Source organism: Cnephaeus nilssonii (genome assembly GCF_951640355.1).
Source record: "Cnephaeus nilssonii genome assembly, chromosome: 9".
In the NCBI taxonomy this organism is placed as follows: Eukaryota; Metazoa; Chordata; class Mammalia; order Chiroptera; family Vespertilionidae; genus Cnephaeus; species Cnephaeus nilssonii.
Genome location: NC_137080.1, coordinates 3,416,738 through 3,442,509, shown reverse-complemented (window position 1 = coordinate 3,442,509; position 25,772 = coordinate 3,416,738). Strand labels below are relative to the sequence as shown.

The 25,772-nt window shown below is 46.4% G+C and overlaps 1 protein-coding gene across 4 annotated transcripts in view; it reads left to right on the top strand.

Annotated features, from left to right (window-relative positions):
• The first annotated feature begins 9,221 nt into the window (after positions 1–9,221).
• The window catches only part of MAP3K4 (mitogen-activated protein kinase kinase kinase 4), a 78,610-nt gene continuing 62,059 nt past the window's right edge, over positions 9,222–25,772 (top strand). For 3 of the 4 annotated variants that reach the window (XM_079781247.1, XM_079781248.1, XM_079781246.1), the window contains exon 1: positions 9,222–9,553. In XM_079781247.1, the coding sequence (XP_079637373.1) occupies positions 9,414–9,553 (140 nt within the window). In that variant the 5' untranslated portion in view covers positions 9,222–9,413. The remainder of the gene's footprint in view (positions 9,554–25,772) is intronic. The other variant, XM_079781249.1, reaches the window with a different exon arrangement.

Below are 25,772 nucleotides of genomic sequence, written 5' to 3'. Positions count from 1 at the left end.
AAAGGACACTGACCAATCCAGCTCGGCAGTCCGCTGGCCCATACGGTGTCTCTGACCCGCTTGGCTGCACCAGGCGCCCAGTTAGAGCAAAGATACGAAAACCCAAAGACCTAACATGACAACTGTCTCTGGTTCCCTCACTGATTTATAGGATTTCTAATATATATATATTAGTACATAATATTTATACAGTAGGCTCATATTATATTTATACTAGTGCCTGGTGCATGAAATTTGTGCATGGGGGGGGTTCCCTCAGCCCAGCCTGCACCCTCTCCAATTGGGGACATCCCCCTCACAATCTGGGACCGCTGGCTCCTAACTGCTCACCTGCCTTCCTGCCTGATCGCCCCTAACTGCCTCTGCCTGCCTGCCTGATTGCCCCTAACCCCTCTGCCTGCCTGCCTGGTTGCCCCCAACTGCCCTCCCCTGCTAGCCTGATCGCCCCTAACTGCCTCTGCCTGCCTGCCTGATTGCCCCTAACCCCTCTGCCTGCCTGCCTGGTTGCCCCCAACTGCCCTCCCCTGCTAGCCTGATCGCCCCTAACTGCCTTGGCCTCGGCCCCCACCACCATGGCTTTGTCCAGAAGGAAGTTGGATGTCCGGAAGATGGCTGGTCGACCCGGTCTAATTAGCATATTACCCTTTTAGTAGTATAGATAGATTATATAGAATAGGATTGCTTAAATGGCGGGGGTGGGAGGGGGAGCCTTTTTCAGCAGGAGGAGATGCTCTTGGCAGACAAAAATACATAATCCCTATATCTGGACTGATAGCCAGCCATATGCACTATACTGCCAAACCAGTCATTAAAAAATTGAACCGCTTTCTTACACCTTACACCAAACAGCTGTTGCCCTTAAAACCCCTCCTCAGCCCCCACCTTAGGTTCTGCCTTTGCAGTTCACCCAGATTAGGTTCTGATTGGCCGGTTTCTATGCCAGTCAGTGTCAGAAGCGCTGCCTCCTAGGCAGCCATTGGCTCCTCGCAGTTCACCCAGATTTGGTTCTGATTGGTCAGTTTATATGCCAGTCAGCATCTCCAGGCCTGATCAGAGAGGTGGAACTGATCAGCAGCCCCAGCGGAGGCCCGGAGAGAAAGAGAAAGGCAAGGGCTGATCAGCAGCTGCCACGGAGGCTGCAGATCAGACCCTGCCTCTCTCTCCAGGCCTTTCTCCGGGCCTGATCCACAGCTCCCTCGGCAGTCAGTGCTGGGTTGCCGTGCCTGCAGCTGCAGCAGTCAGTGCTGGGTCACCACGGCAACCCAGCACTGACTGCAGGACTGACTTCCGGTGTTTGGTCGAGCCTTCGGTCGTTATGGACCCTGGGTTTTTATATATTAGGATGTGGGTATTACTTTTATAATAGAGATATAGTCTACATATATAATAGGTACAGGGTGTCCCAAAAAATGTAGACACACTTTGAATGATTGTAAAGTCAGTGTTTAAAATACATTTCATTTTCAAAATTAAGTGAGTTATCAGCTGTTAAAGTGTGTACACATTTGTTGGGACATCTTATATACAGTATATTTTATATAATGTTTATAATATTACTTACAAACATAATCTGGGGACTTTGTTTAACATACAGGTGCCTGGGTCCTGCCCCAGGGCTTCTGACTCACTGATTCCTGGCTGGGACTTGGTGGTTTGCATTTCCGTATAGACCCCCGATGCTGGTGCTGTGAGGCTCCTGCTTGGAGAAGCACAAACCTAGGCTGGCCGGCTTGCTCTCCCAGCCCGCCCTCCCCTCCTCTCATTCCCCTCTCAGTGCTGGACTTGGTGAGATCCCTGTGTGGTGGTTAATTTTATGTGTCAACTTGGCTGGGCCATGGTGCCCAGATACATAGTCAAACATTATTCTGGCTCTTTCTGTGAGGGCATTTTGCGCTGAGATTAACATTAAACTTGAGTTAAAGCAGATTGCCCCCCATAATGTGGGTGAGCCTAGTCCAGTCAGTTGAAGGCCTGCATAGAACGAAAACCTGGCCTCCCCTGAGCAGGAGAGAATTCTGCTGGCAGACAGCCTTGGGGCTTCATCGCAACACTGGCTCTCTCCTGGGTCTCCAGCCTGCCAGCCCGCTCTGTAGACTTTGGACTTATCAGCCTACATAATCTTATGAGCCAGTTCTTTTAAAAATCTATCTTATAAAATCTATCTATCATCTATCATCTATCTATCTATCTATCATATATCTCTCATCTATCTATCATCTATACATCTATCATCTATCTATCTATCTATCTATCTATCTATCATCTATCTCTATCATCTACCTATCATCTATCTATCATCTATACATCTATCTATCTATCTATCTATCTATCTATCTATCTATCTATCTATCTATCTATCATCTACCTGTCATATATACATCTATCACCTATCATCTACCTATCATCTATCTATCATCTACCTATCATCTATCTATCATCTATACATCTATCACCTATCATCTATCTACCTACTACATACCTACCTACCTATCCTCTATCTATCATCTATCTACCTACCTCTCTGTCTCCTATTGAGGAGGTCACACATGGGCCCTGTTTCCCTGGAGAACCCTGATTCGTACACCCCATGAGAATTTGCACTCAGCTCCTCACTGCAAAGCCGGGGCAGTCAGCCCCCATGGCGTGTCTTCCAGCATGCACGATGAGATGGGACCCAGCACCTGGGAAACACCCAGGGGCCCTTGGAATTGCAGGTTCCCGGTCTGCATCCCCAGAGACTCCGACGCAGCAGGGCCTGGGTGGGCCCTGGAACCTGCACTGCCACAATCCGTGGCTATTTTTCGGTCTGCGACGTCCATTCACTTCAGAAGGTGAGCTTCTCTAGCGTAGAGCATGGCGAAAGGCACAGAAGTACCCGAGACCACGCCTCCGGCAAGGAGTGTGCTGTTCGGGTGAGAACGTCCATCTGGGGTGTTGTGGAGCAGCTGGGACCGCACTGAGCCACCACTGCGCTGGGTTGAATAGTGTCACCCTTCAGTGCACGCCCTTCCTGGCCCTCAGGGTGGGGCCATATGTGGACATGGGGCTATTGCAGATGTCATTACTTACGATGAGGTCCTGCAGGAGGAGACGGGGCTCTTAACCCTGGGGTGCTCGCATATGAAACTGGCATCCATAAGAAAAGGGCACCGTCAGAGAGAAGAGGGCCACGTGAGGACAGACGCAGAGATGGAGTTCTGCTGCTGCAAGCCAAGGAGTATGAGGAGAGCTGGCCACACGGGAGCCTGGGAGGGAGGGGAAGGAGCCAGCCCTGCGGGAACCGGGCGCCGGCCCCTGGACATCAGAACCCAGAACCCGGAGAGAGTGGGTCCCCCACTGCTGCTGCGGTAGGCCGCCCAGTTAGTGGCAGTTCGCCACGGTGGCCCTGGGATGCTGGTACTCCTGCTCATGACAAGCAGCTAGGAGACTGGACAAGAGGCATCAAACGGCTGCTCGCAGATGGTGGGCAAGTGGTAGCACAGGCCACGATTGGGGGGCGGGGGGCGGGCAGACAAACAAACGGGTGGCAGCGAAGTCAAGGCTGAGCTGGGAAGTGCCGTGTGCAGTGTCTGGGTCCCTGGACGGCGCTCTCCGTGAGGGCCCGTGGCTGGTCAGCTCAGCCCCTGCATTTCCAGTCTGGCCTCCCCAGCGCTGTGCAGGAGAGGCCCTAAGTGAGGTAAGGCATTGGGGTGCGCGCGGGCCATGGGTCCTAGGCCCACCGGCCCGGGACGGTTCGGTCTGTAACCGGTCATTGGGATGGCCCGAGGGACTTTTCCGCCTGTGGGTCTGTCATCCCAGACCCGTGGTCGGCAAACCGCGGCTCCCGAGCCACATGCGGCTCTTTGGCCCCTTGAGTGTGGCTCTTCCACAAAATACCACGGCCTGGGCGAGTCTATTGTGAAGAAGTGGCGTTAGAAGAAGTTTAAGTTTAAAAAATTTGGCTCTCAAAAGGAATTTCAATTGTTGTACTGTTGATATTTGGCTCTGTGGACTGATGAGTTTGCCGACCACTGGCCCAGACCAATCAGTCAGATGTAGGAGAGAGGCAAGACCCAAGCACTGATGATTCTTAAAACCTCCCCGGGGTGATTCTGTCCTGCAGCCAAAATGGGGGCCCATTGATCTCTATCTTTTCAAATCAGCCTCTGAGCCTGATAGCCACCCTGCTGAAACCACGGGAACAGATTTTTTGCCCAAACAGGCATCTCACAAGCACTCCCCTACGATAGCGGGACTCTTCCGTGAATCTGCCGAGCCGGGGGCGTTTTGTGTCACGGCTGCTGCCACGCTGGTGTCCTCCCCCACCCCGCTGGGCACATCTCCCAAGAGGGCCACCACCGCTTCCTGCTGCCCCCCTGGCGCTTTCCTGGAGTGGCTGTGGGTCCTCCTGGCCACTGTCAGGGGTATTCGGTTCCTGGGGCTGCATAGCCAAGTCCCACTAACCAAGTGGCTTCAAACAATACGCTTTCATGCTCTCACAGTGCTGGAGGCCAGCAGGCCCGGGCCAGCTGTTGGCAGGGCCGTGCTCCCTCTGGAGGCTCTGGGGAGGACCGCCCCCCCCCCCCACCCCCCGCCTCTTCGCAGCTTCTGCTGGTGGCCGGCACCCTTGGCTTGTGGATGCATCACCTACCTCTGCCTCCGCTGTCACACGGCCTTCTCCCTGTGTCTCTTCACACCACCTCCCCGCCCCACCCCCCCACACACTCTCGTGCATGTCTGTCTTTGTGTCTTTTCTACTCTTCTCAGGAGGATGTCGCTTGCATCGAATGAAGGGTCAACCTTATCTGGTGTGACCTCATCTTCATTTATATCTTAACCACATCTTGAAGATCCCATTTCCAAATAAGGCCACATTCACAGGCACCTGGGGGCGGACGTCAACGTATTGTTTTGAGGGACACAACACCACAACACCAGGGTCACCACATGCCTGCTGCTTGCACTTGGCCGGGGGGGCTCCGTTCTCTTTGCTTGAACTGAACAGCGCACCTTTTCTCGATCATTGTCTGCAGCAGAGGCCTGTTATCTATCCAAGCAGAGATGCAGGCTGAAACCTAGGACACCCTCTCTAGTGGGTGCGGTCCGCCCTCAGGCAGCATCCACAGGCCTTGGGAAGGGTCAGCAATGCAGACTCTCCGGTTTCACCCTAAGCCTGCTGACCGGGCTGTGTGCAGTGTTTCGTAATCTCCAGGGAATGGATATACACTTCAGATTTTGAAAAGCCATGGTCTTAATAGCAAAGATTTACCTTTGATACCGGTGAATGGTCCTGGTTGCTGTGAACATGTAATGTCCTTTGTTTAAATAGAAAAATTCAACTTTCAACATTCTTGTTTTTTGTTTTTTAAATCCTCACCTGAGGATATTTTTCCATTGATTTTTAGAGAGAGTGGAAGAGAGAGGGAGAGGCAGAGAGAAAAATCAATGTGAGAGAAACACATTGATTGGTTGCCTCCTGCAGGAGACCGACCAGGGCCGGAGTGGGGGAGGAGCCTGGAGGTATGTGCCCTTGACCAGAATTGGACCCGGGACCCTTCAGTCCCCAGGCCAGTGCTCTCCCCACTGAGCCAAACCAGCCAGGGCACCATTCAACATTCTTCCTTAAATATCCTCTAATTACATTTTGAAATGTATTTGAACTAAAAATGTTCTGAAGTTATGATTTCAAATCATCTGTTTAACCAAATCTAATCAAATCGGAATGATCAATAAGCCCTTGTAAGAAATCCCTTCATTGGAATTCTCTCCAGCCTATCCTACTCACGTCTGGAGGAAGTGGGGGAAGAGGATGACTCATCTGGAAAGAATTTTCAAAGATTTTTTTGTTGCCATTTTGGGGGAGAGCCACAAAATAGTTGTCAAATGACAAGTAGAATGATCCTACGTAGTCCTAGATAGCACATTGGGTAGATGTATTAGGGAGGTGGGTTTGGAACGATAAATATTAACTTCCTAAGAATAAGCGTTGTCAAAACATAGAATAGTGCTTTATGAAACTGAGACATTCACGCCTTGGGCACTTTTGTGATGGATTCAGAGTGAAAACCGGCTCTGAGAAGATGGGTAGATTAGGGAGCGTCACAGGATGCCTCCAACTCAAGGAGGTCCTGGTGGCAAAACTCTGAAAGTGCAAACCTCAGAAGGCTGGCCGTGCAACCCTTGAGAACTTATCTCTGGCCTTTGGTTATGAATCCTTTGGCTCAAAATATTTCTGATGTCCATCAGAGTCACATCTCAGGAAAAATCAGTGTTTTAACCTCCATTTCAATATTCATCCACTACTGTTCTCTTACTTCAACCGGAATGACGCACGAGCCTTTTATTGGCTGGTGTGTAGGTGCCAGAGGCATTGAGATTCTCCACTGTCAGTATTAGGATCCCGGGTAATTCTGTTCCTCCTGATATTTTGGGGGACTTAAAGCTTCACATACCATGGGCTCACATTGCTTTCCCCCCTCGTCCCGAATGTCTGTTTTTTATATAGCTTTTCTTTCTTATTTGTGTTCACCTTGCTTGTCTGACTCTTTAGAACACCTATTGAACTTAAAAAAAAATCTACCTCATCACGCTTCTTAGTCTACTTATATCTCAGTAATTTTTTTTATCTTAGACTTATTTCCCCATTTAGATCCATCCATCTAAATATCTATCCACCCATCTGTATTTTCAAATATTCATTCAATTCACTTTTCAACAGGTATGTAACTGAACATGAACTACGTACAGGGTGTTACTCTCGGGGCTGAAGATGGCGTGATAGCGAGAAATATTGCCTGCTCTTGAGAAGGTCACGGAGCAAGAAAGACACATGTAATCAACCAAATATCTAGATGCAGATAGGTTGGTGGATGGTGCTAAGTAAGGGTTTGCCCAAGGCGTTATGGAGACTCTGAGGAGAGCATCTTTTGTGGGGTTAGGGCAGGCTGGTGGTGGGGCTCAGAGAGGTCTTCCCAGAGTGGGGGGAGGGGCCCTCTGAACTGCTGGGGCTCCTTGCAGGGTTAGTGTGTGTGTGAGAAGGGAACATGTTCACATCTTGAAATCCAAAATACTGAAATCTGAAATGGCACAGAACAGGAAGAGAATGCAAACAACAAAACAAAAAAAAGGCTGATGCAGTACACAGAGTTAACTTGAAGAAAACATTCCCTGGATTTAAGTGGAATGAATATGTAGGCTTCTACACGCGATGCCTTACATAACGAGTTAAACATACATTTGCTTGGTTCCTACCAAAATAGACAGTACCCCCAAGTGGAAATTAAAACAACAAATCACTGTCTCCCAGATGCTGGTCTATATATCAGGAATCCCGGATTTACAAGCTTGGAGAGCGGGGGACAGGCCCCAGGCTTACTGTGGCCACAGGAGTTGTGAACCATGACATCCAAAATATGAAAATGCTTAAACATGAGTTAGTGAGGATAGAATTAAATGATTTGGTCATGCAACTGTTTGTAAAGAAGAAGTGAAATTCAGTAAGTATTAATGTATTTTCTTTTGAATGATTTGTATGATCAAATCATTTGACTTAATTCTGACCAATTATGTAAAATGGCGTTTCCCTCTCCAACTCCTTTCCGGTCTGATATGCTGTATATTTACTTGTTTTCTCTCTTTTACTTAAGTAGGATGTAAGCTCTACTAGGAAAGGACTTAGTCTGCTTCGCTCACTACTGTATCACCAGCACCTACTACAGTTCCTGGCACACACACAAATCTAATAAATATTTGTGGAATGAATGTTGTTGAATAAATAAAATGAAAGTCAATTCTGAAATTCAGCACTATCATGCCATATACATAATACAGAGTACAGACTATTGTGGCAAAGAAAATAGATTGAAGAGGTTCTTAAACTACAGAAAAATTTCTATAATGTACCGTGAGAGTGCAATATAGGTAATTTCACAATTGTCCTTTAAATATAATCATATTTAGGGTTTTCCATCTTGGCCAGTTTTCTTACCAACATTTGTTCAAAATATGTATTCTACATATTCAAGCCTAATCAAATGAGGTTGTAAAAGCAGCACATTTGAATGAATAGAAATGCACTTAATTTTTTCTTTTTAAGCATATTACATTATTGTTTATAGTATTACAGATATCTCCCATTCCCCCAACCCCATTATCCCCCTTCTCTCAGCCCCTACCCACCCCCCAGGTCTTCACTACCCTATTGCCAGTGTCCATGGGCTATGCAATAAATATAAAAGTTCTTTGGTTTATCTCTTCTCATTAAGAAATGCACTTAATTTAATTTTATTTTTTTCCAATATATTTTTATTGACTTCAGAGAGGGAGAGGGAGAGGGAGATAGAAACATCAATGATGAGAGAGAATCATGGATGGGCTGCCTCCTGCACGCCCCCCACTGGGGATCCAGCCGGGAACTGGGCTTGTGCCCTTGACCGGAATCCAACCCAGGACCCTTCAGTCCGCAGGCCGGCGCTCTATCCACTGAGCCAAACCAGCCAGGGCCAGACATGCACTTAGTTTCAAATGATGCTCTTTTGGAATAACCCTGGACTCGGCCCTGTGGAAAATTTAATAAATATTTGCATCTCAAAACGGTGAACTTCAAGTGCTAAGAAGACACGATGCCGCGGGAACCTCGGCGGTGTGTTGGTGTCTGAAGCCATCTTTGGGAGGGCGCTCCCCTGCAGTGCAGCGCGAGCTCCCCGAGGGCCAGAGGTGCGGCCGGAGGCGAGGGCACCCTGCTCGGCCCTGTGGACGAGGGTAACGTGCACGTCCTGTCTCCAGGCTTTGCTGCAGCAGTGCCAGCCATCAGTTCCCCGTGCATGTTTGACATTGTGCTGCCAGGGTGACAGTGAGCCCGCACCCCAGGACTCGCGGGTCCCCAGGGCCTCCTGGCCCGCGTGTGACCAGGGAGCGCCCGGCACGTCTCACCCCGTTTCGGGGGTGGCAGCACCCTCGGCGGCGATCCGCGCGCTCTAGTTTACCGAGCACTGAGTTACTAACCGCCGCCCCGCCCCGCCCCGACGGGGGCCCGCCGTGCCCGCCCCACGCCGACCACCGGGGGGCTCGGCGCGCACAGCCCGGGGCGCACAGCCCGCGGCGGGACCCAGCCCCGGGCGAACCCGGGTGAACCCAGGCGAACTGCCGCGACCCCAGCGCGCCGCTCCCGAGGCCCCGCCCCTCGCCCCGCCCCTTACACTTAGCCCCGCCCCCGCCGGCCTCCCCCGCCGGCCCGCCGCCCGCGGAGGCTTGTCCCTCGCCGCCCGCCGTACGCGGCGCTGGCCAGTCGCCGTTCCCAAGATGGCGGCGGCGCGAGCGGCCCCCGCGGCGGGCTGAGGCGGAGGCGGAGCCGCGTCCCTCCCGCACCCAGGGCTCCGGCCCCCGCCAGCCTGCCGCTCGCTGCCCGCCACGGCCATGCGGGGCTCCGCGCACGGATGAGAGAAGCCGCCGCCGCCGCCGCGCTGGTGCCCCCGCCCGCCTTCGCCGTCAGCCCTGCCGCCGCCATGGAGGAGCCGCCGCCGCCGCCGCCGGAACCCGAGCCCGACCCCGACCCCGAGAGCCGCCGCGCGGCGAGGTGAGTGCGGCCGCCGCCCCGGCGCCGAGCGGGTCTCGTCGGCCGGAGCCGGTCGGAGGCCGAGGGGGCGTGGGACCCCCGCTTCCCGCCGGGCGGGGAGGGCAGCGTCCAGGCGCCGGGCCGGGCCGAGGGGCGGGGTGCAGCCCGGCTCCGGGGCGCGCGGCCGGCGCTGCCCAGGGACCCCCGCCCGAGCGCCCCGGGCGGCCCTGCCTGCAGCTCTCCTGCGGGCGCCGAGCTCGGAGTGCGGGCCGCGCCGGTCGCGCTCGCATCGCCACCGAACCCCAGCGCCGCCTCCCCCGCCCCTTCCCGAGAGGAGTGGGCGCCGCCGAGCCGACGCGCACCGGTGTCCCCGCGGCCCCCTGCCCCCGGGACCCCCGGACCCCCGCCCACCCCTCAGGCTCTGCGGCGAGCGGGTGGGTGCCCCTGCTCCCCGGACCCCCGCCGGTGGGTGCCCCTGCCCCCGGACCCCCGCCCACCCCTCAGGCTCTGCGGCGAGCGGGTGGGTCTCCCCCGAGGGCACCGCCGTCCGCGGCGGCAGCCCCGCGCGTCGGGCTCACACGTGCCCGCAGCCCGGCGGGTCTGCCCGAAACTCTGCCCCGCAGGAAACTCCAACCTGGAACGCTGGTCCCACTGCACTGCTGCGTTCTCTTCCTGAGGCGCGCTGCTCAGGACCTTCGAGTCGCTTTTTATGTTTATTTTTCGGACCGGGAACTCGAACTCACGGTGACTAGGGCTTCCCTCTCCCGTGCCTGTGCTTGTGCGTCGAGACGCCCCTTTGCGGTCCTTGCATCCCGGGTGCTCTCGCAGGTGCTGCCCGGCCCCGTCCGCAACCTGCGCCCCGGCTCCCCTCGCCTCTTCCTGCTGGCTCTGGGGTTCCAGGAACCGGGCAGCTCGGCGGCCTTTCTCTCTTTCTGCTTAACCAAACCTTAATCAAACCTTAACCAAACCTTAACCAAACGCTGTAGCTGTGCTCACTGCGGGAGGCGGGGACCCAGCGGGCCGAGCAGGTTCTGGGTGTGCGGGGCGGTGCGGGGCGGCGGGTTCCTTTCCCCGCGCCCGGCTACCACACCGCGGAGAGGCCGGTGACTTCAGGGACCAGCTTCTCTGAAGAAGGGGGCCTGGGCCCAGGTGATGTCACTGGCTCCTTCCCAATACAGCTGACAGTGAAAGTTCATCCAGTAAACTTGTTAGTGAATTCAGTCTTTGGACATTTTGACTTCTTTAAGTTCTTCTTTGAAAATCATAATGAATACTTCCCAAACGCTTAACCTATGCCCCTTTCTTTGCCTAACGCGTTTAACCCTTACAGCCACCCTGTGAGGGGGGTCCTGTAATTGTTGCTCTGGTGCAGACGAGGAAGCTGAGGCACAGAGGGTAGGTGTGTGGTCCGAGGTCTCACAGCTCGGAGGGAACTCAGACCTGGCTGCCCTCCCGTGCCCTTCGCCAACGTGGAGAAGTGTGATTCATTATCCAAACGGGCGGATCACAAGTTATAATTCTGTATAACCATTCTTTGGGATAAAATGGATGTGAACATTTGTAGGTAAAAGTAAAAGGGACAGAGGGAAGTGCCATAAAAATGACTGTTTTTGCAATGATAAAAAGAAATCTTTATTTTTCAGCCAGGTTTTTGTCTTTGTTATAATAAAAATAGGTCAGGATAATGGGCTTCATCCAACTTTAAGTGAACAGCAGCGTACAGAACAAGAAGATCTTAGAAATATTGCTCTTAGCAACATTGCAGTTAATTATACAATAGCTAATCTGTAAGCCAGATTACTTGACAAAGCTGTTATTTATACTCCCCATTGTCACCACCACCTCTTCAATACACAGCGCTGACCTCTGGCATACTTACTGTGTTCATCAGTTAAGGATGCTTCAAAGGTTCTGCATCTGTTTATTTGAATTTCTTCTATTTACGTTTTTTAAAAGGTCACCATGCATGATCAAAATGTGCTAGATGCCACATTTTAACACACTGGAGTCTAATGATGTTTGTGCTACCAAGTTAATTGGTTTTGGGATAGACCAGAATAAAGCTCCACCTGCCATCTTTGTTCATGCACTTTATGCCAGTGTGCCATTGATTAGGAAGGTGGTGCTAATGCACAGTTTGGTAGAATGCAGGCCTGCACATGTTGACCAATGTGCCGCTGTAGCAGGTGCCAGCCCAGAACATCTGCTCTGTGCATGCTGACGTGCGCGTTATGCAATGACGGAGGAACACAAAACAGGTTGAGAGGCGATAGGTGCTCTATTATAGTTTTTCTGCTTAATGTCAACCATAGATACTTCTTGTCCTTATTTTTTCTCTCTTGTCCTTATTTTTGATAAAGATTCATTATAAGGATAGCCGGTTGCTCTTGTTGGTGATTAAATTTAGAAATAAACATTCCTTATAATTTCTTTTCAAGCTTCTGGGTCAGTCGTAGGAGGTCTGAGATAGCAAGGACAGCTCCTTGTGATTTCTTGGATCTGCACGTACCCTGGACATTAAGGCTAATGTAAGACTCTCCTGTCCACTGGAACCTTTCATTTAAAATGTTTGTTAAAAGTAGCTTCATGGGGGGGGGTAAGAGATCAGCTGAAGGACTTGTATGCATGCATATAAGCATAACCAATGGTCACAAAACACTGCGGGGGGGGGGGGGGGGGGGGGCGAGGGCATGTCCCAGGGGATAGGGGAGGCCGGGGGAAGGTCAGTGGGAAAAAAAGGAGACATATGTACTACTATTTGTGATACTTTAAACAATAAAATAAAATAAAAAATAGCTTCATTGTTCTCATTTATTGACCTTGTAAAGCACATGTTACATGGAATTAAATAACTTTTTTAAGCCAATGACTTTATTGATTGTTTACTTTATATAATACTAGAGGCCTGGTGCATGAATTTGTGCATGGGTGGGGCTGGCCGGCCCCGCCCCCGATCGGGGTGGGAGGGCCGATCAGGGGTGGGGCCAGCTGGGGGCGGGGCTGCGGGTGGTTGGCCAGCTGGCCCCACCCCCTGGTCGAATTCCCGGTGGAGGGGACAATTTGCATATTAGCCTTTTATTATATAGGACCGTTCTTGTAACTTCATTTGAAAATCCTGGGTTTTCACTACTGGAAAAGTATTTGAATATCACTCCTGGATGATTTGATCTCTCTTTCAGTTTTAATGTCCCCTTTGAGCCTGCTTGTTTCAGTGTTGACACTGGGTGTCACCTGTTCTTACTAGTGAAACCCACTGTACGGTGCAGCTATGGAATCTCTTGGCCTCGTCAATGATGGGCGAGGCTTGAGACCATTATAAGGACAGATACCAAGAGGGGGGGATTGGGGGGCTTTAGGCGGAGAAGCAGTGAGCAGGAAGCAGGAGTAACAGGAGATTCCAGTGATGGCAGAAGCTCCCTCATGTTCTGAAATGGGGAAGACTTGTCTCTCAAGAAGCACTTTGTGGTTCCCTTCAATTGTCATTAGAAGTTGCTTCTACTTCCTTCCCCTGTGTTCTTTGGTGTCTTGTAGATCTTGTTCTGAGCTCTACTGAAATATGGGGATATAAGGTCTTGACTGCTTACTGGATACATTTGCCTTAATAACTTCCTGTTCCTTAATTCCTCATTCTTCACTGATTATGTTTTCATTCATCGCATTCTGTTGTTGCAGCCTTTTCATTTGACCAGGTGGTATGTATTCTTTCAAAGACACTTTCACGGTGCCAATCAGTAGGTCACTGGAAATTGTTTCTTTAGCGAGAAAATAGAAGAGATGACAGAAAAGAAGTCTGGCCAGTGACTGCTGGAGGTCTTTATAATCTGGCATTTTCTTGGCAGGATAAGGTAAGCAAGGTGCAGGTACTGTGCTTCAGCTCCTACTCAGCTTTGTCCATACCTGTGGGGTCAGTGTGTTCTCTTGCCTGTAGAAAGCCAAAGTATGATTAAGAAATTGATTGATGAAGCATGACACCAGCAAGGGAATTAGTTGAATGATCTTTGTGACTAATGTTAACACGTCAAGGAGGTTGGCTTGAAACTCTATAAGCATGCCCTTCTAGGATGAGTGGCATATGGTAGTCTTACTCTTAAGCTTTCATTTGTGTGTTGGTTTTTAATTTGTCACTAACTTCTTGCAATTGGTTGAGTTATAGTGTGTTTGTTTTTCATCTCCGGTCTTCCTTTAATTAGTTTATGACAGACCTTGCTTTTCTTGCTTTACTTTGAGGTATGTTATATCCTTATCCCTTAAAAACATTTAAAAAATCCCAAGTGGTAGATTTGTACTAATGGTTAATCTCAGAGGATCACCTACTTTCTCCACCCTCCCGTAGTCCACCCTGACCCTTCCCTCCCGACCACCAAAAAAAAAAAATTAAAAAAAAAATCAGGCAAAGTTTCTTATAAGGTGTGGCAAAGATATCAGTGATTGGTGCTTTCATAAAATGGTTTTTTACTCTTGTGAATATTGTGTTCAAAAAAGATTATGATATATACTTCTGGATTTAAGTTATAAAATTAAAATTTAGAGCGATGTTAGAATTCTGTGCAGCTATTAAAAATTACGTTTTGCATTACTTTGAATTGTTACTAAAATTGAAATTGTTGAAATTCCATTCTTCTATATAATAAAAGCCTAATATGCTAAGTGTCCAGTCGGCCTTTCAACCAATCAAAGCATAATATGCTAATGATATGCTAAGGCCATCATTATGTGCACTATGATGTGCACTGACCACCAGGGGGCAGACACTTCGACCGGTAGGTTAGCTTGCTGCTGGAGTCTGGCCAATTGGGACTGAGCAAGATGGGCCAGACACACCCTGGAGTCCTCCTGTGTTGGCCAACCTCCTGCATCCCTCCCTAGCCCCGATCATGCACCAGTGGGGTCCCTCGGCCTGGCCTGTGCCCTTTTGCAATCCAGGACCCCTTGGGGGATGTGGGAGAACCGGTTTCGGCCCAATCCCACAGGCCAGGTCAAGGGACCCACTGGTGCACCAATTTGTGCACCGGGCCTCTAGTGTGTTATATAAAGAGAAGTTGTTGCCAAATGTTAAATTAACTCAAATTTTCTTGTTTTAAAATTCATTTTCTATGAACTATCTGAGCTGACTATATCCAGCTGGTTTTCTTAATTATTTAGTTCATCCTGGGTAACAATTTGTATATTAGCCCTGGCTGGTGTGGCTCAGTTGGTTGAGCATCCTCCGGTGTACCAAATTGTTGGGGATTCTATTCCTGGTCAGGGCACATGCCCAGTAGGGGGGTGCAGGAGGCAGCTGAACTATGTTTTTCCCACATTGGTGATTCTCTCTCTCCACCTCCTTTTCTCTCTCTCAAAATCAAACATCTTAAAAAAAAAAAGAATTTGTAGATTAGAAACAACACATCAACAGTAATAAAGGGCTTGCTTTATGGGTCTTTTATATTAATAGCACTGTTATTTAGAATCATAACATACAACTTGTATGTTATGTTAACACACTTTTCCCTTTTTAAGAGGCATATTTGAAACCACTGTATTTTAGAAGGAACATTATTCCTCTAGAAAGTAGGTGTGGTAGGTACATTCCTATTTTTCACAGACCTCACTCATGTAATGGAGTACAATTTGTCTTTAGCTATTTAGTCACTAGCAGCATAGGCAAAATGACAATGAAACGTGGTTCTAAATTTGTTTTGACCTAAAAGGACATTCACTTGTCATATTTTTCAGACACCAGTAGAAGTATTAGTCTCATGGATCATATGGATGCCAAGTGTTTATAAGTAGAAGGGAAAGCTATTAAGAATATATTAGGCATTCTGTCAAAGTGTTTCATAAGTGGATTTCATTTCAGCATAATTTCAGAGGAAATAAACTGCTATGGAGAAAAGTGGATACTAAACTTTAAGGTGATCAGATTGGCTGGCTCAGTGGAGCTTTCTTTCTATGTGAGCAGGCTATTTGAGGATAATGCTGAACTGAAGAATGTTCTGAATAGGGCTTATTAGAGGACAGCTCGCATAGGAATGTGAAAATGTCAACCTTTTTAACCTTTCAGTGGAAATATTTTGGAAGAAAACTTATATGTGCATTATTTTCATTGTGCTATTAACAATTCTAAAGTCTTTTTTATGTGGGAACATAATAATGTAACGTAAATTAGTTTTCTCACAAAATATTTAGAATTAATTTTTTTGATGTCTAAGTATTTCTAATTCAGATAAGGAATTAAGTGTATACTAATGCAAGTCTTCTGGTTGGTAGGACTCTTAACATTCATTTAGTCCAACTTTCCAGCCATTGCTCATACATCTATACTAATAAAAGGGTAATATGCTAATTAGATCGGGAGACCAGACATCTTCCTACTGTCTGACTTCCTTTAGGACAAAGCCACGGTGGTGGGGGCTGAGGCAGAGGTGGTTAGGGGCGATCAGGCCAGCAGGGGAGGGAAGTGGGGGGCCATGAGGCCAGCAGGGGAGGGCAGTTGGGGGCCATGAGGCTGGCAGGGGAGCAGTTAGGCAGCATTCAAGCTGGTAGGCAGGCAAGTGGTTAGGAGCCAGCGGACCTGGATTTGCGAGAGGGATGTCCGACTGCTGGTTTAGGCCCCATCCCGGGATGGGGCCTAAACCGGCAGTTGGACATCCTCCAAGGCAGTGGTTCTCAACCTTTCTAATGCTGTGACCCTTTAATACAGTTCTTCGTGTTGTGGTGACCCCCCAACCATAAAATTATTTTCGTTGCTACTTCATAACTGTAATTTTGCTACTGTTATGAATCGTAATGTAAATATCTGTGTTTTCTGATGGTCTTACCTGCTAGCGGTAACAATGGTCTTAGGTGACCCTGCTAGCAGTTCTCAACCTGTGGGTCATGACCCACAGGTTGAGAACCGCTGCTGTAGAGCTTAAGACCATCGGAAAACACAGATATTTACGTTACGATTCATTAACAGTAGCAAAATTACAGTTATGAAGTAGCAACGAAAATAGTTTTACAGTTGGGGGTCACCACAACATGAGGAACTGTATTAAAGGGTCGTGGCATTAGAAAGGTTGAGAACCACTGCCCCAAGGAGTCCCGGATTGGAGAGGATGCAGGCTGGGCTGAGGGACCCCCCTCCCCCATGCAGAAATCTCATGCACCGGGCCTCTAGTAGACTTACAAGAGTTTATAGCTGGCAGGGAACTTGGAGTTCATCTGCATCATTCCTTTTATTTCAGAGGTGAGAAAGCTGGCCTCGAGGCTGCAGCTTCCCAAGGTCATAGCCTAGGATCCAGGCTCTTGCTTTCCTCTCCCTTATGTCACACTGTGCTCCCCTTGTTAGGGTCCAAGGCTAACGAGCTCAGCAGCCAACTGACTCCCTAGCCCAGTGTCCGCTCAGGCCCACATGACCAACTGTGGAATATTGTATTTTCTGGATTAATTAGACTTTACAGGATAGAACAGTGATGAAAGGTTCATTTTCAGGGGAAAAACGGATCAAAGCATCCACCCTGAAATCTCCCCCAAACTCGTACACAACTTTTCCCCCCATAAAACTTTATTTCAAGTTCACAAAATAACAAGGAGCCAATGCTCAAATCTCTCTAGATACCTTGTTCTTTCCTGTGCTGTCTTTAGTGGAAGCGGGCAGTAAGATGGTAATTTCTGTTCTGTGGTAGTGATAGTGAAGCTGTCTTCTTTGTGACCTACAGTAAGAAATATATTTTACAACAGTACATGTGTATGCTGCATAACCAAAATAAAAATGTATGAAACGGTGCTTGACCTTAGAATTATTGTCTGATACCCTCTGACTTTTCTTGTTCTGTTCTATGAAAATTTTTCATCATGATCCATTATATTTATTTAATTACCCGCAAATGGGTTTTTACTCTCATTTCAAAAGAATGGCTCTACAAAAAAAAAAAAAAAAAAAAAAAAAAGATAGTATTGTACTTTGTCCCTTGTCTCTCTCTTTTTTTAAAAAAATATATTTTATTGATTTTTTACAGAGAGGAAGGGAGAGGGAGAGAGAGTCAGAAACATCGATGAGAGAGAAACATCCATCAGCTGCCTCCTGCATACCCCCCACTGGGGATGTGCCCGCAACCAAGGTACATGCCCTTGACCGGAATCGAACCCGGGACCCTCCAGTCCGCAGGCCGACGCTCTATCCACTGAGCCACACCGGTCAGGGCTGTCCCTTGTCTCTTGAGATTGAGTCAGGAGAGCAGTAACAGTACTTATCCACTAAATGATCAAAAGGCATTTTGAAGACAGTAGACAAGGCTTGAATCCGAATATTTCGTCCTTGAAAATAGTATTACTTCCTGGAGACAAGAGTAAGTCTTGTCTTAGTTGCTTATCCATTAAACACAAAGATTATAAAAATGAGTTTAAAATTTAGGATTAATTTTAGAGTAAAATTGTGGTTGGATTATGAGTACCTTAGGTAATTTATTCCTTTTTCTCTGAAACACTAATATATATTTAAAATTTTTTTCAATAGAGCAGTCCTTAAAAAAAAGAAACTCATTCTTCCCTGGTGTGCGTGTGTGTGTGTGTGTGTGTGTGTGTGTGTGTATGTATATATGAGAGAGAGAGAGAGAGAGAGAGAGAGAGAGAGAGAGAGAGAGAGAGAGAGAGAGAGATTGATTAACAGTGGTTTTGAATGTGGTGGGATTTTTACTGCTTTTTGTATACTGTTCTGTGTTTCCTAACTCACTTATCTGAAGAAATAGGACCATCAGAAGTAAATTGGCGAGAAATACTTCTGGAAACAACAATCTGAAACATTTGTCGTGAAGCTTCAACTCCAAACTGAGGTTTTAAAAAGAAGCTCTTTTTACTTGGCTCTTTGAATATTTAGGTGTTATTTAGCAGAAAACCAAGGACTACATGTGTATTGAGGAATGATTACTAGAGAGGGCGAGTCATTAGCCTGACTGGGTGAAATGTAAAGACTCTGCCTTAATTGTACTGACTAGTAGTTGGTAGTGGCTCACTGCTTCATCCCACATACCCATTAACCCTCCTGTACTGTGTGTTCATTTTCTTCGCAGACTCTCTCATATTAAACGCTTACCATGTGCCCGGCAGGGCTAAGCCACGGCCATGGCGCTCCAGTGGTGGGTGAAATAGACCAGGCCCTCCCTCTCAGAGCCTGGATTAGGCCCGGAGTTTTCCGGGTTGAACCCCATACCGTCAGACATAGCTAGAATTAGCGGGGAGAGGGGGATGTGTTTCAGTTAAAGTCACATTTGTGAAGAGACCGTACTACATCCCTACACAAGTTTGCCACTCACAGTGGCCAGCTTTGAGGCTGCTGTAAGCTTGAGACGGCTGAACCCCTTGTTAGGACTTAGGAGTCTCCATCCACACGGAACACCCTCCCAGTGCCTGAGCGTGCTGAGCACTGCTTCTTGCCTTGTGTGATTGCTTCCAGTATGTCAACTGCCGTACTTCTCTTTTCCATTAGTCATTCCAAGTGACACTTACCTTGTAAATACTTTCATGCTCCTCAGGCAGATGATAATTTTTATTATATAGAAGCATAATGTAAAATTCCTACTTTCAAGGAATTTATAATCTAATTCAGGAGAAGAGAGAGAAGGTAATGGAGACTTCCTAATTCGTGGTCTGATGCAGAGATGGTAATAAATGTACATCTGTCATCTATCTGTGCTGCCATCATTTACATGGTATAACCTGTTTTAAAATATGTTTGTTTTTTTTTAGAGAGAGAGGAAGGGAGAAGGAGAGAGATGAAACATCAATGATAAGAAGTAATCATTGATCATCTGCTTCCTGCATGCCCCCTACTGGGGATCAAGCTCGCTACCTGGGCATGTGCCCTGACCGGGAATCGAACCCACGACGTCTTGGTTCCTGGGTCGACACTCAGCCACTGAGCCACACCAGCCGGGTAGCATAACATGTTTTATATAGTGGCTACAGTGAACTTGTGAAATAGATGTGCATTTTTCAGAGGAAGAAAATGAGTAGTTAAGAGATGTCTTAGTTCAGAATATCTGGAGCCAGGACTTGTTCGTGTTTGCTATACTTCCGAGTCTGGTTCTTGATTCTGTATGCTATCTCCTTAGGCATAAATGTGAAAGGAAGTGGTGAAGGACTTAAATCATAGTTTAGGCTGAGGTGGGCATGATATATTATCTGAACAAATTGTGAGCATTTGCCATGTTAGTAAAAATATTAAACATTTTCTAAATGGCTCCATCATATTTCATTTTATGCTTATACTATAAACCAGTGGTAAGCAAACTGCGGCTCGTGAGCCACATGTGGCTTGCGGGCCTCGGTTTGCTGCTCTGTTGACTAATGAGTTTGCCGACCACTGTCATATACTACCCTTTACCTCTTTGCACACAATATGCCACAATTGCCTAATCCTCACAGCTTCCAACGACACGGTAACATTTAGTCTAGTCCGGTGGTCGGCAAACTCATTAGTCAATAGAGCAGCAAACCGCGGCTTGTGAGCCGCGGTTTGCTGACCACTGCTATAAACCACTTAAGTCATTACCAGTTTCTTACTGTCCTAGATAGCACTGCAGTGGACCTCTTGTACACAACTCTATCTGTTCTGGCCGCTCCTGTAAAATCATTTTCTGAGCATAGAGTTCACAAGGACTTTGTTTAAACACTTCGAAGAATTTTAAATCTGGACTTGCCTTGGGGCTCTGGTTTAATTCATCCACTTCTAGCCATGAGGTGGTTATGTGATGTAGTCTCATCTCTAAGGAACTTAGGACTTAGATAAGATTCATATCATAGCATATTAAGCTGATATCATTGAATTTTACCTATTAAACATTTCCTCCTAGAAAGATTGTACAAATGTATAGGCCACAGATAGTGCTTACCTTACTAAATATTCTTTTTCTAGCTTTGAGTATTACAAAAGTCTTTGCTAATTTTGTAGGCCAGAAAGGGTTATCTTGTTTTAATTTGAATGTCTGGGTACTAGCATAGGTGGGACCGTTTTCATGATAACTATCATAGCTAACATATGCTGTAAGCTATCAAAGAGCTTATAATACAGGTATTATATATTTATGCATCCCTGTAAATCTTGTTCCTGTAGCCATGCATACAGTAGGCAGTAAGCATCTATTGATGGAATTAATAGGCGTGGAGCAGTGAATCATCACTGACACGATTGTAATAATTTCACCTCCTTCTTTGTGTTCTCTGTTTGCTTCTGTTTTCTCAGAATTACTGAACTGATGAGAGACAAAAGAGTTCCCTTTCTTTAAGGCTATTTATACAAGATTTCTTCTCTTTTTTGCAGTACTGGGTTCTACATCTCACATGCCTGATAAGAGCTTTCCTGCTGGAGCTGGTGTTTGAAGGAGAGTTAATACAGAACCTGCTTTAAGATCGCTGTTTCAAACCCTTGTTTTAATAGAAATAGATTGCCTTCCTTTTCAGGCCTTTTCGTTTGCTAATGCTTTTTCCTATTAGTTTTCTTAGAATTTGAATAGTAGGTGATTAAAATGAATTACTTTGGTTATTCATAAATCTGTGCCATAAGTTTCCCAAATTTATTATTCACAATTTATTATTTCAGAGGTAGGATAGCCATTCTTAGTATTACGGTGCTAAAAGCTTGTACTAACCTTAAAGAATATAAATATTTGAATCCTGCACTAACAAAAACGTTGCATCTCTAGGATATCAGAAAGCACTCTCACTAATTCTAGCCAAGCCAGAAAAATATAGTGGCATTTTGTTTGTGTTAATGATTTTTTTTCCTCCTCAGCAGTAGAGGTTAGAGTAGAACTATGTGTAGTTTTTCTGACAAGCACATGAGGAACTGCCAAAAATGTTATTTATTTGTTCTTCCGGTACCTTCTATAGTTGAGAAGTATGTCATTTTTTAATATATTTGGATTTTTAAGTGGCATCAGCTTTATCTATTAAATCCTAAGTTTTAGATCTTTTCTAGTCTTCCTTAAAAATTTGGTTCACAAAGAATCTTTGTGATCTTATGTAAATTAGAAACTGGGGCCCAGGGAGGTTAAATTGCTACAAAATAAATAGGTGGGATCAACTATCTGTAAATATTTTAACCTCTAAAATGAGATGATGTTTACCTTTTTGTATTTATCTTTGTTTTTAAACAAAAATTTATCTCTCCTTAATTCTCTAAAGAAACTGCTATACGATCCTGTTGCAAAATAGCTTCATTGTGGAGTTAGTCACTTTGAAAGTCCAGTATTGCTTCTTATCATCATCATATGTAATAAAAGGGTAATATGCAAATAGACCGAACGGCGGAACAACTGAACAACTAATCAAAGCGTAATATGCTAATGATAATGCTAAGGCTGCTCAACTGCTCGCTACTACGTACACTGACCACCAGGGTGCAGACAGTCAACTGGTCGATCAGTCGCTATGACATGCACTGACCATCAGGGGGCAGACAGGAGACCAGTCGCTACCCCGACCAGTAGGTAGCTTGCTGCTGGGGTCTGGCCTATCAGGACTGAGCGAGATGTGCTGGACATGCCCTGGAGCTCTCCCGCGGTCCCTCCTCAGCCTGATCGTGTGCCAGTGGGGTCCCTCAGCCTGGCCTGTGCCCTCTCGCAATCCAGGATCCCTTGGGGGATGTCAGAGAGGTGGTTTCAGCTCGATCCTGCAGGCCACTCCCCTTGGGAGGGCGCCAGAAGCAGGGCTCATGGCTTTCCTGATTGGGACTGATTGGGTGCAAGCCCGCAGCAGCACAGTGGGGCCAGGATGAACAGGAGCGGCAGGTAGGAGCTGCAGGCGGTGTTGGACTGTGGGTTTTGGCCCAATCCCTGCAGGCCACCCAGAAGGACCCCACTGGTGCATGAATTCATGCACCGGGCCTCTAGTATATATGTGATGGAATAGATAGTGTATGATTTCATTGCAACACTAAAAAGTCCACAGAACAATATTTTAGAAAAAAATTTACAAGTCTGCCTTTTAGCGGTATACAGTAAGCTATTTTTGTTGATATTTGCAATAAACAAATACAGAACAACTGTTTTCAGACATTGGACAGTTGGCCTTACATGACTGTCATCCCTGAGACCAGGTAAGCAAACGAGGTGAGCTCTGTGATTATCCTGGCTCTCTGCCGGAAAGCCTATTCCAGACTTGGTGCAGGGAGAGGAATCCCCGTCAATCTAAAGTGGTCTTGCTGGATTGAGAAGGCAGATTGGAGTTCAGGGAGGCAGTTGGAGGTTGAGGATAGAGTTTTGGGGATGAGGGAATGATGTAGAAAAAGCCAGAAATCTACCAAAGGCCTCCATGAGTCTTTGAATACAGAATGCACTTGCATAGGATAGAAACTCCACAAGGTTCAACCAAGAGCCATTGGGGAGCTGTGAGCTTAAAGGTTTCAGAGCTCACATGGGGCTGAGAGGCATTTGAATTACCAATGATCAGAGTGGAAAGTCTGTTGTATTCACTACTTGGGACATTCACTATTTGGAAGGTTCACATCTGAGTAGTAGGGATACACTATTACATGCCTGGAATTACACTAACCAAGCTTGAAAACAAGTCTTGAAAAGATAAAATGAAGTTGGAAATAATTTAACAGCCTGCGAAAAACAAAGTCCAGTACTCCTTAAAAGAAGACAGTGATATCCAGATAATCAACAAATAGAACATAATGTGCAACATCTACTCAAAAATTACTAGACATGCCAATAAACAGGAAGAGATGATCCCAAAACCAGGAGAAAAAGCAGTCAATAGAAACAATTCCAGAAATGTAAAATATGTTGAAAGTAAAAGAAATAATTGTTAAAATAGTTACAATTATGTTCAAGTATTTAAATGAAAACATGAACAGTGGAGAATAAGCTACACTAATAAGAGAGAAACATGCAAATTGACCATACCTCTGCTACGCCCATCAGCCAATCAGGAGTGAGTATGCATATTAACCCAACAAAGATGGTGGGTTAATGTGCATACACAGGCAGGGAGCGGCCGGGTGGGGCAGGACGCCTGCTATGAGCGGGAGGGCGGTGGGTGGATGGAGCTACAGGAGCAGTGCTCCGGCCCGGAGCGAAGACTTGCAAAAGCTCCCGGGCGGCCTGGAGCAAAGCCAGGGGAAGGAAGGCCTATTCTTTCACGAATCTTCGTGCAACGGGCCTCTAGTAAAAGATATAAAAAAAGACCCAGCCCGGCCCATGTTGCTCAGTGGTTGAGCGTCGATCTATGAACCAGGAAGTCATGGTTCGATTCCCAGTCAGGGCACATGCCTAGGTTGTGGGCTTGAATCCCCAGTGGGGTGTGTACAGGAGGCAGCCTATCAATGATTCTCATCATTGATGTTTCTATCTCTCTGTCCTTCTCCCTTCCTCTCTGAAATCAAAGATATTTAAGAAAAAGACCCAAATGAAACCTCCGAAAATGAAGTACAATATCTGAAATGACAAGTACACTGGATGGGATTATAAACAGAGTAGACACTGCAGAAAAAAAGTATTGAACTTGTGGACATAGCACTAGAAACTATGCAAAATGTTGTAGAGAGTATGCAGACTCGACAGAAATGTACAGAGCGTAAGTGACATGTGGGGTAATACCAGACAGTCAGCATGTATGTCATTGGAGTTCTTGAAAGAGAAAAGAAATGGAAACAAAGTATTTTAAGAGATAATGGCTGTAAATGTTTCAAATCTGATGAACACTATGAACCCACAGATGCATAAAAGTTCAATTATTATAAACACAAAGAAAATCATCCCTGGAAAATTTCTGCTTAAATCTCTTATTCTTTTGGCTTTACCTTGTTGTCAGTCTTAAAAATAACTTTATTCTTGTAATGTTTTTTTCATCCGCTTTCACGGCTTTTCCTTTATTATATTTAGTTATAGCCTTGATTGTGAATCATTTAAGGATTTTTCTAATTATTTCTAAATTAAACGTGTTACTAACTTAAGTGTTGGTTTATTTTAATTAACCATTGCTATCTCATTTCGTTAACTTCTTGACATTTATGTGATTTTTCAAAGTCAGCTTTGTGTAAAGTATATGTGGTGGGAAGGGGGTTGTCTCTGTACTTGGTTGGCGTGGAAGCAACCTTGTAGCTTGAGCACAGAGTTTGATTTAGTTGTGCATCTAACACGTTTATCCTTTGAGTGTCTAGTGTATGTCAGGATGAGATATTTTGAAAAGGGAACCCTGCTAAATGTGGTAAAAATTGTCTACGGCAGTGCTTTTAAACCTTTTTATGGGGGTCGGAGACTGCATTTGAGAATCTGATGAAAACTATGGACTGTTGACTCTGAAAAATGCATACGATAAAAATTTACATTCAGTTTCAGGAGACTCAGAGTCCCCATGATTGAAATATAATGTAGTTTTCATCCTTTAACTATTTTTTCACATTCCCTATATTTTGTACATGTTGCCTTTAATTATATGCTGTGAGACATTTCTGAAGCTGTACATGGTGTTTATATTTAGAATACACAGGACGTTAAGCCCCACATTTCCAGTAAATTTCACATTGGCCTTATGTATTCAACCACAGTTACCAATTATGTTCTCCTTAGTGAAGAAAACTTTTAAAATAAAAATAGGAGCTTTTTATTTTTTTCTTCTAAAATTTTTTTAGATCCATTTAAATATTTTCCAGTTTACATAGTTTTTAATTAGAAGAAAGTTATATTTTTCATGAGACAAACTTTATTTATTTGTGTGTTTCTTTAATTACCTCTTTGAGGTTGGGTAGTGTTTTCCTCTTAGATGTTAACTTGTCATTTTTAAGGATTTCATACTTCTAAAGACATTGTTTCTCTCAAGTAAACAATTCTTTTTCCTCTGTTGGCTCCTGGCAGGTGAATTTGTCGTGCTTGTGTGAGTAGTATAGACAGAATAGCTGTTTATGTTGATTTAAGTCACGAAATATTGTGCATGAAAAAGTCAAAGTAGTGTTAGAAAATTGTGTGTATCTGTATGCCTGTCCACTGGGATCCGGTGATGTGGTCAACACTTTGGAGAGAAAGCCGGGTTCACTCGTCCTGCCCCTCCTTGCTGCCCTCCTGGCCGCCCCAGTCTGTTAGGGGGAGGGCGCAGTATAGTCTGATGACGCCGCCCGGGTGCTCTGCTTCCCTCTGCCCTCTGCGCTGGTCAGCATGGACTGTCGGCCTCCCAGATGCCTGTGCTCAGATCTGTCTCGGATCCTCTCCACATTCCTGACTCGGCAGCTTTCCATCTTCCCTCAGTGCCTTCAGAGCTTGGAGGTTGCGTTTCACGT